Source organism: Benincasa hispida, chromosome 11, assembly GCF_009727055.1.
Source record: "Benincasa hispida cultivar B227 chromosome 11, ASM972705v1, whole genome shotgun sequence".
NCBI lineage: Eukaryota > Viridiplantae > Streptophyta > Magnoliopsida > Cucurbitales > Cucurbitaceae > Benincasa > Benincasa hispida.
The window spans coordinates 61386043-61402270 of NC_052359.1; the positions used below are offsets into that span (position 1 = coordinate 61386043).

At 28.7% G+C, this 16228-nt stretch overlaps 1 protein-coding gene across 1 annotated transcript; it reads left to right on the forward strand.

Moving 5' to 3' along the window:
- Nucleotides 1-287: 287 nt before the first annotated feature.
- Nucleotides 288-3417, forward strand: LOC120089689 (beta-glucuronosyltransferase GlcAT14C). Its single transcript, XM_039047054.1, has 4 exons — nucleotides 288-1120; nucleotides 2034-2109; nucleotides 2200-2315; nucleotides 2556-3417. The coding sequence occupies exons 1-4, from the start codon at nucleotides 571-573 to the stop codon at nucleotides 3068-3070; spliced, it is 1257 nt and encodes a 418-aa protein (XP_038902982.1). The 5' UTR covers nucleotides 288-570; the 3' UTR covers nucleotides 3071-3417.
- Nucleotides 3418-16228: the final 12811 nt, after the last annotated feature.

Sequence of the window (16228 nt, forward strand, 5' to 3'; positions counted from 1 at the left end):
ATATATTGTCCATGTATCATTCAACCACCTATGCATAGTGTCCAAGTGTACCACATCCTACTTGCCACTTTGCTTATAAATAATAATGACATTTTGTGGATCTTGAGAGAACACACATTTGTGAGAAAATACACTTCAAAATTTCTCTCAAATTTTCATAATTTTAATTATTTTATTTTATATATTATTTATTTATTTATATTATATTTATATAATATTATATTATATTTTTTTGGACATCGTTGCTCTCAATTTCACAGCACCTCATCTTATTATATATATTTCCCATTTCTTACCAACCAATTCTGCCACTGACCAGCGCACCGACAGCTCACTTTCACCTGCCCAGCTCTTTTTCAAGCATCAAAATCTTCGATCACGCCCGTAAATCCATAAAAAACCACGGCAATTTTCATATAATCAGGATTCAAGTTCAACAATTCGTTTCAGCTTCTTCCGAGTTGGTAACTTCAGATCGAGGTTTTGGGTTTTAGCTCCTAGCAAGTAGCAACCCATTTGCGTCAGTTCATCTTCATAAATTGCATTCCTATTTGAAGTTGGGAGGTTCAAATGAAGAAGAATCACATTCCCTACTATCCAGATCGGAAATGGCTGATGCCATTGGGGTTATTTTGTTTGCTCTTTCTGATATTCCTTCTAATTGTCACTTCCGAGTATCCTAAATCTACTTCCGACGCTGATTTTTCTCATAGCGCAACGAGATTCGTACTAGAACCCAATGGGAATGAAATGCTAGGGCTAGGGCTTCCGCCATTGCCGAGATTTGCGTATTTGATATCAGGAACCAAGGGAGATGGTGGATCGATGAGGCGGCTTCTTCAGGCGGCATATCACCCGAGGAACTATTATCTGCTACATCTCGATCTTGAAGCTTCAGACTCCGAGAGACTCGAACTTGCGAAATATGTGAAATCGGAGAGTGTATTTAGAGAGTTCAGGAATGTGATGGTTGTGGGAAAGGCCAATTTGATCACTGATAAAGGTCCAACTATGATTGCTTCTACTCTTCAGGCGGTTGCCATATTACTGAAGCGTGCTAAGGATTGGGATTGGTTCATTAATCTCAGCGCCTCTGATTATCCTCTGCTCCCGCAAGACGGTAGTTTCTTTAGCTCATTTCCACAGTCTTTCCTCAAATTGGATGTTTAATCGATACTCTAACTGGTATTTGTTCGTTAGTTGAGGTCGATTCGGACTAAAATTGGTTGAGAGTGAAATTCCTGGCATGAAATTTAGTTCATCGAGTTTGTTAAGTGTATATTTATCATAAACGATTGGACTTAGTTTTTGGTGTAGTGGAATTTTAACCGACTTTAAAAACGACATTGATTTTATTTTTGGCATGTTCCCTGTATATAAGTTAATACTAAATTTGGAATGAGTATTTCGCTAGAGTGTCTATCAAGGATAGAATTAAATGAACTTTCTGTATATTTTGTTGATATTAACATTTTACTAGCACCATTCAATTTGTTTTGTGAGTGAATCTGAAAGTTCAATAAGCAATCAATTGGTAAATGTATAATTTGCCCTGGGGTTGAGAGGCTGAGTTCTTGGTGTTCAATTCATAACCTAGCTTAGGTATTGTTGTTTTAGATTAATGGACCTCACATCACTTGTATTAGACAAGTTTTCTTGTGGCATCATAGATTTGCTATCAGCTCCCATCTGTTTGAACTGTTGCTGACTTGGCGGTGTATTATCTAAGGCTATAATTTTTAAAATTCATATATTGTTCAATCTCCAGATTTTTAGAATACTTGTTATGATTTTGCTCCCTGTTTAAGCTGCCATTTGCTTTACCATCCAACAAACAAGAAGAACGTTCAAGTGAACTATTCTGTTCTGGTTGAAGTTTGTAAATAAAATCATGTTGCAAGAACTCATGAATTCTTATTTTTCTGTCATGTTGACGTTTTGGAAGAATAAATGAATTTGTAGTGCTGTTATGTGTGGCTCGTGAATTTTATTATCTTTTGACTCGTGTAGTTGTCTATATGTTTGCGTTCCAGATCTTTTGCATGTATTCTCCTTCTTGCCAAGGGATTTGAACTTTGTTGAGCACTCAAGTAATCTTGGTTGGAAAGAGTAAGCCCCATCCTCTTCGTTGCATCATGATTCTCAAATATCCCTTTGGATGTCAACATTGTTATCTAAATTTTTTTATAAATGATACAGGGACTTGGGAGCAAAGACTATAATAATAGATCCTGCCTTGTATCATACAAAGAAATCTGGAGTGTTTTGGGCAAAAGAGAGAAGGTCGATACCATCATCATTCAAGTTGTTTACTGGTAAGGCAGTTCCTATAATTAATTCTACGTAATATTTTTCTTCACCCTTTGTATGGTTTGTTATTCTTGATACTTCCATCGTATGAGATATAAATCGAGCTAGACTCAAATCAATGAAATGAAAAATTCTAGACATTAGCAGAATACTGATTTTGGTTGGGTGACATAGAATTAGAAGTTTGAATTGATCCACTCGAGTAGTTCGGATTTCTTGGAAATAATATCATAATCCATTGCCAGGATCTTCATGGGTGGTTCTCACAAAACCATTTTTGGAATTCTGCATATGGGGATGGGACAATCTCCCTCGCACTCTCCTCATGTACTACACCAATTTCTTATCTTCTCCAGAGGGTTACTTCCACACCATCATCTGCAACCACAAGGACTACCAAAACACTACTGTAAACCAAGATTTGCATTATATGAAGTGGGACAATCCTCCAAACCAACACCCGATTAATCTAACATCTGAACATTTCATTGACATGGTCCAAAGCGGTCTCCCTTTTGCTCGAAGTTTTGCTGAGAGTAGTTCAGTACTTAACAGAATAGACGAGGAACTTTTAAAGAGGTCAAAGGGACAGTTCACACCGGGTGGCTGGTGCGTGAAGAACTCGGCCTCGGAGAAGGGTTCTTGTGTGGCGTATGGCAGTCCCCATGCTGTTAAACCAACCAGCAGCTCAAAGAGGCTGGAAAAGCTTCTGATGAAGCTTCTTGATCATGAGAACTTCAGACCCAGACAATGTAGATAATCTGGCAAAGGTATAAATCTTCCCACTGTATGAATTCTTTAGTTTTGATCCCATTTGTTTCGTCCTGAGCCATAGCTTAATAGGGCAGAACGCTTCCTCTGTACAGAAAAGCATGAATTGAAATTATACCATAGAATGCTAAGCGTTTTATATTTATATCATTCTCATTGATAAATGATATGATCCAAAATATTTTGGGACTTTCTTGTTTGGTTCAGATTAAATTTATTGTCTTAGATTCATGTATTTTTTGTTTGATAGATCTATTTCTAGAAACAATATTTGAATTGTATATGAACGATGTAATCTAAAAAGTGAAGTTTAATTAGATTCTAAACTTGCTCAGACATGAACGTGAAAATTATAGAATGCAAATTCTTGTGTGTGTGTATAAGTCTTTGTTTTAAATTTCCAGTTTTGGATACATGCCTACAAAACTATATAATAATTCTTTAAATTATTTAAAGGAAATGGAAAAATAAATAATAAAAAGTAAAACCCATCAAGGAATTTTCATAATATTAACCAGAAAATTTCATACCCGAGTTACTGAGTATGTTATATTTTTCAAACAAGATCCAATACAAATTATATACACGTGTTTCTCCATCATTTATATAAGAGGGAAATGTTATTTTTAGTCAACTAGAGCAGTCCTCTCTCTACCTCTTCAGGTTTCAGATACCAATTTTAGGGTTTGGGAAACAAATGCACATATTAAAAAAAAAAAAACAAAACAAAACAAAAAAAACAAAAACAAAAATTGAGGATCGATAGGTTATTTAAGAAATATGCTTCGATCAAGAGATCAAAAGTTCAAATCTCTCAGCACCACGTAGTTGTCAAACTTAATGGAAAAAAAACAAAATTTTAAAAGAACCAATTGCAAATATAGCAATCGGCTCAAAATATTAGTTGATATAGCACAATGTAAAAGAATTTGTAAATATAGCAAAATTTAGATTTAGCTCTCGAAATCTATCAGTGATAGACTATATCGTTAATAAAAGTCTATCACTGTGACAGGGCTTTACCTATGTAGAGTCATAAATTTTGCTACATTTGTATTTTTTTAAAAAAATGTTGCTATATACTTAATTATTAACCTTAAAAGTGATACAATTTTAAATTCATAATTACCCTCTTTAAAAAGGGTCGGTTGCACAAATAACAATCAGACCCAAAATAATAAAAGGAGGACAAAGATAAACATATTAGGGATATAACACAAAATTTAGCACCAGATATCACTGATAGCAGCTATCAGTAATAGCTATATAGGTAAATGACTAAAAAGCACACACGCAGCCCACCATTTCGTGCTTATTTTCCTATTTTCTCAAATTGAAAGTTATCACTGATATCATCTATCGTTGGCAGCTATCGCTGATATCATCTATTAGTGATAGCTTTCAATTTGAGAAATCTTAATTAACCTTGAAATAGTAACACTTGAAATATCACCTTTTAATTTGCTATAAATTTTCAGTGGTCATCATTGATACATTTTGATCAATTAGAATTAAATTTGAAATATTAAGATCTAAGGCTATCAGTGGATATCAATGATAGATTTTTATAAGTAGTTATCAACTTTTGAAAGGAAGCTATCATCTTTCAAAGATTCACATTTAAAGCTAAAAAGATAGAAGTATATCAATGAGAGGTCTATAAGTGACTATCTCTAATATTTACCTAAGTCATATCACCAATATAATTATTATCATTCATTTAATTGATATATATCTAAGTCATATCACTGATATACGAATATCACCGATAACTATGGCTATCATTGATAGCTTCTATTAGTGGTTATCAAAGATAGATTTTCATCAAATGGAATTGACTTTTGCATCATTAATATCATCGATAGATATCACTTATATCACTTATATCGTAGTTATCAGTGATAGTTTCTATCATTGATAACATGCTATCAGAGACAACTTCTTACCATCAAATAACATGCTATCGTTGAGAGTTTCTATCACTGATAACATGCTATTAGTGATAACTTCTAGGCATTCCATTTATATTTTAGTTCGAGATTCAACTTTATTAATTAAATTCACTAAGTTGCTATCATCGATAAATTTCTATAAATGGCTACTAACTATGAAAAAAATCATCAAAGATTAAGCTATCATTGATAGAAAATATTAGTGACTATCACTGATAGACTTTCATTAGTGACTATCAATTTTGAAAGGTTAACACTCAAAACTATCAGTGGCTATTATTGAGAAACTTCTATCATGATTATCAGTAATAGACTTTTACTATTGATATCTGCCTAAATTCAATATCACGAATACATGAATATGAAGGATATTTATCTAAGTTCTATCACTAATATCACTACTAATTGATATTATCAATATACAAATATTATGGTACACAATTACATAAAAATTTCAATTTTTGCCATTCATTTTAGGTCATCTATGCTATTTTTCTAAGTTTATTACTGGTAGACATCATACTTTTAAAATCCTACAAAAAGGGAAACAAAGCTATTGGCCTGTTTGATATCGTTCGTATTTCTCATTTTTCGAGAAATAAACTTGTTTAATAACTATTCTTGTTTCTTATTTCAAACTTTTAAGAAATGTTTCTAAAAATGGTACAAATTTGAGGACTAAAAAAATAGTTTCTTTCAAATTTATTTTTGTTTGCTATTTATTTCTAATGTTTTGTTATAATATTCAAACTTGAATTGGCTTGTTGGTATCAGGTCACTGATGCAAAAATCAGATAAATGAAAGAAAATAAAAAAAAAAAAAGAAAAAAGAAAGGAAAATAGCAAAAATCGGAGAAAGAATAGAAGATAATAATGAAAAAAAAAGAATGGGAAGAAGAAGGAAATGAAAGGAAAAAAAAGGAAAAAATCAGAAAAAGGAAAACAATTTAAAAAAGAAGTAAAAATGGGAGAAATGAAAGAAAATAAAAATAAAATAAAAAAGATAGGGAAGAAGCAAGAACCGAATAAAGAAAAGAAAATTAAAAAAATAAATGAAGGAAGCAAAAATTGGAGAAAGGAAAGAAAAATTAAAAAATATATATATATAACAAGACAAGATAGGCCAAAATTGAAAATTTTAAAAAAATAAAAGTTGACTAGTCAATACTTCTATATTTATAAATATTTTAAAGAGATAATATATTTTTAGATTTTTCTTCTTATTTTGCTATCTATTACAAATATCCTAAAAAAAGTGAAACGGAGAAGAGAAGAATTCAGAGTTTGGCCCAACTACTTTGTAAATTGGGCCCAACTTAGCTGATGGGCTTCGAAGGGTTGATGTCACTCTCAATCGCTTTAAAACTACTTGTCGTTTTGCAAAATCCAAAGCCACCAAACGTTCGCTCATTTGTTGTCGTTCTACGATTCATTAAAGAAATGCCTCTGCTTTTGGTCTCGTCGTCTCCCAATTATAATCCAAAAAGAAAGATAAATATTCTTCTTCTTTTCTTTTCTTTTTCTTTTCTTTTTTTTTTATTTTTTATTTTTTATTTTTATAAGTGCTTCCTCACGCAAGCACCCATAAATTAAATATCTATTAATAATTAAATAAATATGAACAATGATTGGAGATCCCACTGAGTCAAATTCCTTGACGAAATCCATGAATGAAAAATTGATCGTTTTTAATGATCATATTCTAATGTGTTTTATTATAATAATATACACCATGCCAAAGTTACTCTCTTTACCCATCACCAAATAACGCTTTCAACTTATATTATGTTGAGTAATTAATCAAATTATAATAATAAAGAATATCATGAAATCTACTATTTAAGCCTCATTTTCTATTTTTGAAATCTATGTTCACTTTCTCTTAATTTTTTTAATATAGTTTCACATCGGCTAATTTCTTTTTTGAATTTTAGTCAAATTCTAAAAAAAAATAATTGTAAGACTACTTTTTTTTTAGTTTTCAAAACTTGTCTTGGTTTTTCAAAACATTGAATAGAAAAAAATATAAAAACTTATATGTGAAAATAGTGTTTATAAGTTTTAATTTTCAAAAACCAAAAATTTAAAATTAAGATCTGTTTGAAAATCATTTTAATTTTGAAAATTAAGTATATATACACTATTTTCACCCACAAATTTTTATGTTTTGTAATATACTTTCACTAATATTTTTAAAAGTCAAGTCAAATTTGAAAACTTTAAAAAAAATATTTTTAGAATTTGAGTAGAAATTCATGTGATTCTTTAATAAATGTAAAAATTATAATTGAAAAATTGGGAGGAAATAAAAAGTGATTAAATTTCAAAATAGAAAATTTTAAAAAATCGTTATGCTTAATTTTATAGGCAAAATAATAATTGAACATAGTGGATTTTAATGTTTATTAAAAAGAAAAAAAGAAAAAGAAAAAGAAAAAAAGAAACATATTTAGATAATGTTTTTTAAGCATATAAACATTAGGGAATGTGTTAAAAGAGTATATATTATAATCACTTAAATTTGTTATAGTGGTGATATAATAAATATGTAAATGAAAAAAGTGTAAACGTAATTTTGTTACTCCCACAGTCCCACTCTCTTTATGAATTTATGTCACACTTAATGACGAAAAAGATGGGTCTACTTTTTAAAATTTTAATCTTTGGATTTAAAAAAGATCGCAAAAAGATTTAAATAAATAATGAAATTCTTGATTATCTTTTTTAAATGAAAAAAAAAATCAAACGAATCCAAAGAGATGAAGAGAGAAAAGAAAGGTTTTGTTTTTTCATTGGATGCTTGGTCCTCCTTTATTGAGATAGGGTCAAAGTTAATGGGCTAAGGAATGAAAAAAAATGAATAAACTATATATATTGAAAAGGTGGTGATGCTAATGTGAAGTAGGCCCTTTCAACTTGTTACAAAGTCGATTATTTTTTGACAAAGGCATTTGAAAATTCCCATCAAATTTTTTTTTTCATTTTTTAAAATTTTGATTCGGGTGGAGAGAAGAAGAGATTTGAATATAAAATGAATGAATAAAATATTATTGAATGAAGCTACCACAATGACGTTGTCTCTTAATAATTACTAAATATAGAGATTCGAAAATTTGTATGTTTCTTAATAACCACTAGATTGATTATAATTCGAAATATTTTTGTAGTCGTCTCTCTATCATACATCAAACCCTAAACTTAAATAAGACAGTTTAAATATTTGTTTCATCGTGATTTTATTTCTTTTTCTCAATGTTGAAAAATGATAGGCTTGTTTTTACTCATACCTGGGTATACTCCTGTATTTGGATTACACGCGTCTACTTCAGATTATCACTAAAACTACCTTATAAACAAGAAATCAACATCATATCATTACTATACAAAATAAACACTGATGTGAGTCACTTGCTTAAATCTTAAGTTAATATGGTCAAACAAACCACTAAAGATAAACCTCGTTATCAAACGAGGCCTTTTAATGAGTTGCAAAATAAAGTAAATTGTTTTTAGGGTTTGATAGAGGTAGGTCCACTAAATTAGTAATGGTTGAGGGACCAAAATGCAAAATTTGGTGTGTGTGATGTTTAAATTGGGAATCTAAAATGTGTAATGGGCCATGGTTGCATGATTGAGTTCATGTGGGAGAACGTGAGAACTTGAGCAAATATATCCTTTATTTTTCTCTCTCTAGGAATTGAATTTTGTAGTAGAGAGAGAAAGAGTATGCATATATCTTTCTCACCACACAGCTATACTACTCCTCTCTCTACAAAAGTGAAAGCTGCTGCATCCCAACTGTGTTTATATATATATATACACACACACACACATATACACATAGCAAATTGTACTACCATTCCTATTTGAAAAGCTTATATTAATTGAGATCTGGATCGGAGTTCGAATCTCGTTTTACAGTATTAGAAAAAGATATATGAATTCTATCTCGAAAATAGTAAAATGATAATGGGAGGATCGACTAAGTAACTAGTATATCTTACAAAGATCATTTTAGAGTTGGAATCCAACTTTGGACTCTTCTTCAAAACACATGAATAGACTTGATCATAGATTTGTATTATGACTGTATATCTTCTAATGCTCACCACAACTTTTGCATGCGTTCGACAATCGAGAGAATTTTATCGATATGACTAAGTCAAGGACATGACTCTGATACACTATAGTGGTTTGTCGTTGTTCACTTTGAACATAAGCCCTAAGACTTTGTTTTTCTTTTTCCACCTTAAAAGGCTCGTACCAATGAAAATATTGTCCATCATTTATATATGTCATGATCTCCTTCCTTAATTATTTAGTCAATGTGATACTTCGGTTTACATTTCCAACATTTTTTCAAAATTAAAAAGATTACAATACGAGATTATATATAGACATACATGCATATATACATATATGTTAGTAATATATTCTCATATACATCCAATAATGTAAAATTACCACATTATTTCAATAATTTCTTTCATTAATATCGAGTCACTATTGCACTATGGATATAAGTTTTATAAACTCTGCAACACTCCAAACCCCTTCAACTTGAGTTTCAAAGCTTAATATTTATGAGCAACTCAATACAAGAAACCCACACCCAAAGCAACCCTTAGAGTATCAAATAAGACATCAACATAATCCAAGTAGTTCTGGCGAGACTTAAAAATTTAATCACTATAATTCAGAGAAAATTAGAATTTAATTTCTATGATCGGATAAAATCTCATAAATAGTCTTTTATAGTTTGATAAAATCTTCATAAATAGAAATTCTAATTATAAACTATAAGGGTCTAAATTTTAACATTTTTTTCTAAAAAAAGAAAGAAAATTCATTAACTTCCAACTTAAGGGATAAATTTATTATTAATTAACACCCAAAATTCAGCTAAGGAAATAAGAGTCCCAACACCTTCAATCAACTTTCAAAGTGAAAGGGACAAAAATACAAAAATCAAATAGAAATCCAACAGCATAACGAGCAACATAGTGAAGAGCTCAATTCTAAACACAAGGACATAAAGGAAAAGAGACATTCCGCAACTGTTCAACAAGAAACACAATCTCATCTATAACGTATTTTATCTCGATAAAATCCGAGGAGTTGTTTTGAAACCATATATAAACCAAATTTACCATTAAAGAAAGAAAAGAAGAGAGAGAAATGACTGTGAAACACAGAGCACGAGGACCAATGTGTGGAATGGAATGGTAATGATATGTGACGACCAACATAGAAACCACACACACACAATATTTGATTTTTATGAACACAACACACACATAGATTTGGCTTGGATTTCCGAGCCATTTTCTCACCTTACCTTTATCCTATTCTTTTCTTTGCATGCTTACCCAAATCTTGCTCTTCCTCTCAAATATCTTTTCGGTCCTTCGATCTAATTTTTATTGGTTTTTTGTTTCTAAATCATTATGGGTTTAATTTCTTACATTTCAATAGGTTAAACTTTTACCCTTTTAAATTTTGAGTTTTGTTTTTATCTACTTCCTATATTTTAAGATTTATCCTTTTAATATCTTAATTTTTCACTAACTCTCATTTCGTCCTTTAGTGTAAGTGCCTATTAACTAATTTAATGGATTTAAAGGAACTAAAATTAATTCATTTTTACTAATTTTTTCTCATTTTTTTAATTTACTTCTAGGTTAATTTAACTTAATTAACTGAAAATTAACGTCAAAAAATAAAGTGGACATTAGAGATCAAATGAATAAACTCAAAATTTAAAAATAAAATTAGAATCAAATAAAAGTAAACTTAAAATTTAGATTTAAAAGTATAAGATTTTTAAACTCGAAACTAAATAGAAATTAGAACCAAAATCTATAAACTAAATAGGTTTTTTTTTTTTTTTTTTTTAAGTTTTAAATTTGCATGTTCTAATAATTACTTGATACCAAATTTAGTTACTTTTACAATTTCTCTATCAAATATGCAACGATCCAAAACTGGCAACTACATTATAAGAACCTCCTTGAATAATTTATTTAATGAACTGAATGGTAGATCAAGTACCTTTTCATTAGGGTTGAGTCGATTGATCGGAATTGATTTTTCGACTAGATCACCCTTGAATCAACTATGGTCGGTTTAGTAAATGTTCAAATCAACATCGACTGTCAAGGAGTAAAAGTCGGTCAATCGGTTTTATTCTTTAAATTTTTTGGAAAAAAAATACGACTTTGAATATTTCTAAACCAACACCAATCAACTTCATTTTGGTCGATCGATTCGATTTTTCGGTCTATCATGCTTAACCCTACTTTCCATAACCAAATAGTCCCATCAAGATCTCCCATTTAATAATTATAAAAAAATTAAATAAATCATCTCTCACCTTTGATCTTGTATTAACATGCAACAAATAACAAACTTAAAAAGTTAATTGATTAAATTAAAAGTTTGTAAGTATGATTGTGACATTTCTATAAGTTTGCACAAATTTTCCAATAAAAGCAAATTTAATTATATCTTAAATCGAAATACTCTTTCATTTATGGGTTTGAAATATGAAAAATACTCAACAAGTAGAAATTAATATTAATTGAGGAAAAAACAACACTGGAGTTTGAATATAGAACATTCTGAACCAACTTGCTTTGATACCTTATTAAATCCCTAATTGACCCAAAAACTTAAATAGAGAAAAATTTAATTATAATATCTAACTATTATTTAACATTTCTTCAATCCTTTAGTTTTAAATATTTACTTCCTTGCCTTAAATATATATATATATATATATGTAACTTCCCCTCGACAAGCCGACCAACCACGAGATTTTCTCTTGACACTGTTGGAAGAAAGAAAGAGAGAGAGAAATTAAAAATAAATAAATAAATAATGATTTATTTTAATTTTAATTTTTTAAAATTTTGGGGGATTTCTTTCCAGAGTGTGTGTTTTGCTTTATTCGTTCTTAGTAAGCAGCCTCCTCGGTTGTTGTAAAAGCAAAAAATAAATAAATAAATTTTTAAAAAAATCCAAACAGCTCCCTCAAGATTCCTTTCTTTCTACAGCCTCAAATCTCTCATTTTTTACTTATTTCTTTTTTTTTTTCTTAAATATAATATATAAAATGTATTTTTATGATAAAATAAATACTACAATTTGGATTTTCATTGGCTCTCTCTTGGATATGAGAGCTAAAACAAATGCCAATATTATTTACTTATTTTAATTTAATTTTACTATATATTGAAATCACCAATCAATCAAAGCTATTTCAGCTTTTTGCATGGCAACATCCTTAGTTTCTTGGGAAACTAATAAAGTTTCTTCTGTACATTACATTATATACACACACAATTGAACAAATGGTTACACTTAATATTATTAATTGTAATTATGTATTTCAACGTTAACTCGATTGACATAAAATATATGTACCATATATTTATCGATAGTATCATATATTTGTTGATAAAAACTGTTACTTGAAGAAAAAACACGACCTATAAAAAAGAAATCTAGTATGTGATTTTTTTCTTTTACTATCACACGAAATTCTCTCTCCAATATCAATTACAATAATACTGTATTTTCAATCACACCATTTTTTTTAGAAAATTTAACTAGAGTTAATATATACAAGTTTAAAGTGCTTTTAACTAGGACGATTTGAAAGCAAAATTATGGGCTCCTTTTATAATGCTTAAATTAACTTCATTAATTTTCCTTTAATTTTTCCAATGTGAGATTGTTACTGTTCTAATATTTTGTCAATATCCAACATCGTCAATAAAAATGTATGAGGTTCAAATCTCTCATTTTATGGTTAACATTTTCTATTTTTTTTATAAAAAAAATTGTGCATATATTCGATCATCACTTCTTCATCATATATAATATTCACCTTCTTGGAGAAACATTTGATTTCTTAGTAAAATTTTAAAATAAAAACATCAATGACGTGAACATAGAAGACTAAGTTCAGGAACTCCTCTCTCGAGCTCAATCCTTTTTTAAACTAGCATTGAATTCAAATCTCTTTGTAATTTTCACTCCATAACATAGCATTACGACCCTTCAATAACAATTCTTATCACATTCTCATCTTTTGCATGCATAACTAGATAATATTTTAAATTCCCACGTTTAGTTAATTTTCTTTCTATCGAGCAGTAAAACGAGTGCCACACACAATCAATCAATGGTAAATAAAACAGAAAGTTTAAAATGAAATTGATGACAATTTTAATCCAACGTATTGTCAAATGTCCATCCATAGTCTCCTTAATACTCTAGATTTCTTAAGAACTACATTTTAAAAAAAAAAAATATCTAAATTTTGAAAATAGTCCAAAAAGTAGATAACAAAATAAAGAAAGTGAATCATAAGGGAAGAAATATTATTTATAAGTTTGAATTTTTAAAGTTAAATGACAAAATAGGTCGTAATTTTGGCTGCATATATATTTTATTTTGCTTTTTTAACTTTGATTATATTTCTAGGCTCTAATCTCTAGTCCTACATATTGAAATATTGATATGAGATATAGTTTCATTTTAAAACTTGTAGTTCCTTTTGCTACTCTCTTTTAACTTTGATATATTCTCTTATCAAGAGTCTTTCTGCAGTCATATATTACAATATATATGTGAAAAAAAGGGTACATTTGATCCTTTAATATATGTTAAATTTGGAACTTTTTAATTAATTATCACATCCCTAAACATTAAACTATGTTTCTCTTTAATTAATCTCTATCATGTTAATATTCATTGACAAAATGCTTAGGCAACATTTTAGTACATAAAATCTTATTGAAGAAATAAATTATATAGCAGATTCAATCTTTAGATTTGAATTAGGATTTGGAATATATGACTTATGTAGGCTGTGTTTATTCATTAAACCATCTTTAAAACTATGTTCAAATCAACATACAAAAACCCTAAGTTTTTATGTTAATAAATTATGGTTAAAATTGCATATACAGAATAAATTATCAAAACAAACCTTTTCATTGAGGGCGTTTCAAAATTAGTTTAAACGATATCTCTCGTCGATTTTGACTGTTCAATTATTAATAATTTTGTATAGAAAAAAAAACACATTTTAGTTTTTTTTTTTTTTTCAAATTAATCAAAAGTGTATTTTTTTTTTCCTTTTACAAAACAAATAGATGAAAATAATAAAAAGAAAGTACAGTTTAGGGGAGGAATAAAAAAGCAGCTTAGAATCAGCTTTAAACTCAATGGGAGCTAGCTTTTGACTACCACCCTTTTTAAGTAATGCACAAAAATGAAGAAAAATAGTACTATTTACTCGGACACATTCAGCCCTATTTATTTATAAATAACAAAAGGTAATTATATATTTTATTTATTTGTTTTTATAAGATAATAGGAAAAAAATGATGTAATAATGTTGAGTTGTAAGTATTTGTTTTTATAAGATAATAAAAGGTGTACTGTGTACTTTGTGTAAATAAAGAGAGTTTAGGGGGTTTTTATATAATAATTGCGGAATTTGAGGGTGGAGAAAAATACGGGGGCCATGGGGGCATTGTAAGTAGTGTGTGCAATTTAACGCAGTGGAAAAGTGCGTGCAATTCAAACATGGGAGATAAAATGTGGGACCCACTAAAAATACTGACGAAACACAGCTTTGTCGCTTTGTGATGCGTGACAAATACCATACTCTCAAGCGCGTTTACTTCTCTTTATACAAACATTTTTTTCTTTTTTGTTAAAATACCATTTTCACTTTTTTTTTTTTTTTTTTTTTTAGTTTAACTATTTTTAAATGTAAGTTATTTTTAATAAATTTTAAATTTAATGCATGTGTGATAAAATTTAGAGTAAAAATATTAATAGATAATAATTTTTTTTAAAAAAAGTCAACAATAATTTAATTGTAGGGACCAAATCTAAGATTTGTTTTTTTAACTTCACTTCTGGTTCGATTCATAGATTTCCCAAACCCACTGTATTAAAAGAATCAACTATATCATTTGTTATCTCCTTAAAACTGCGGACTTCATTGCTAAACATCTCTCTAGGTTTTACAACTTTTCAAATTAAACAACTTTAATTCTTGTCTTCAAATATCTGATCCCCTTAAGATTTATAAATTAAAATGGTATTTTAATTTATTTGTCTAAGTTATTCCTATAACTTGTTATAACTGAACTAGTAGTCTCACATTGTTCGATTCGGATGGATGGGAAGAAAAATATATCGAATTTGTATCTAATAGTTATAGAGATTTTCAAATCCTAATCTAATTTGTGTACGTTGTGACTAATTTCATTTTTCTATCACTTGACTTCCAAGATAATGGCTCATTTGGGGGTAGTATGGTTTGTTTTAGGCATCCTTTGGGACCTCATTTTCCCTTTGTTCTATATTTGGGTACTAAATACTATATTTATGGTTTGTTTTTCTTTTTATGTGTAAAATAATTATTACGAGAAGAAATATTTTTACTACCATACTTTTATTTTCTTCTTTGAGCTCAACAAAGGTAGAAATAGAGGATCAATTATTGAAAATGTATACGTACGTCGTAGGCTTCATTTGAGATTACTGTAACTTTGAAAATAGTTGTTCGCAGTTTTACTTTTAGAAAAATCATCTGTGAAAAGAAATGAAATAGTGTTTGGTAAATTTTAGCTTAAACTTGAAAGTAGGTTAGAGTGTTTGGTAATTAAGAAAAATTGTAATTTAAAATTTTAAATAATTATTTAATATAATAAATTTTGTTTGTTATAGATTAACTTTAAAATATTAAGGAAAATCACTTTATTTAAAAAAAAAAATGAATATGGTATACTTTTACAAAAATGATGCATTTAACTCATGAAAATAGAGAATAGATTTGATTAGGTGAGAAATAGATAAATATATAAAATAAATCTTTTTTTTAATGTATAAAATTGAAAACTAAAAATAAATTAAAAATTCTACTTGATTTTAGAAGAATTTAAAAGTTAGAAAGATATTGTTTTTAATGTCAATGTGAAATTGACGTGATTTTAACGGATTTAATTTAAATCTGATTTATCAAATGCAAAAAACGATTAAGATTTTTTTTCAAATAGCTTTTTGACACAACCAACACAATACAAAATGTAACCTTTAACCTACTAATTAAGTTACATTCAAATTTAACCAGAATTCAATCAAATACTTGAAATAAAGTTATAGATGTG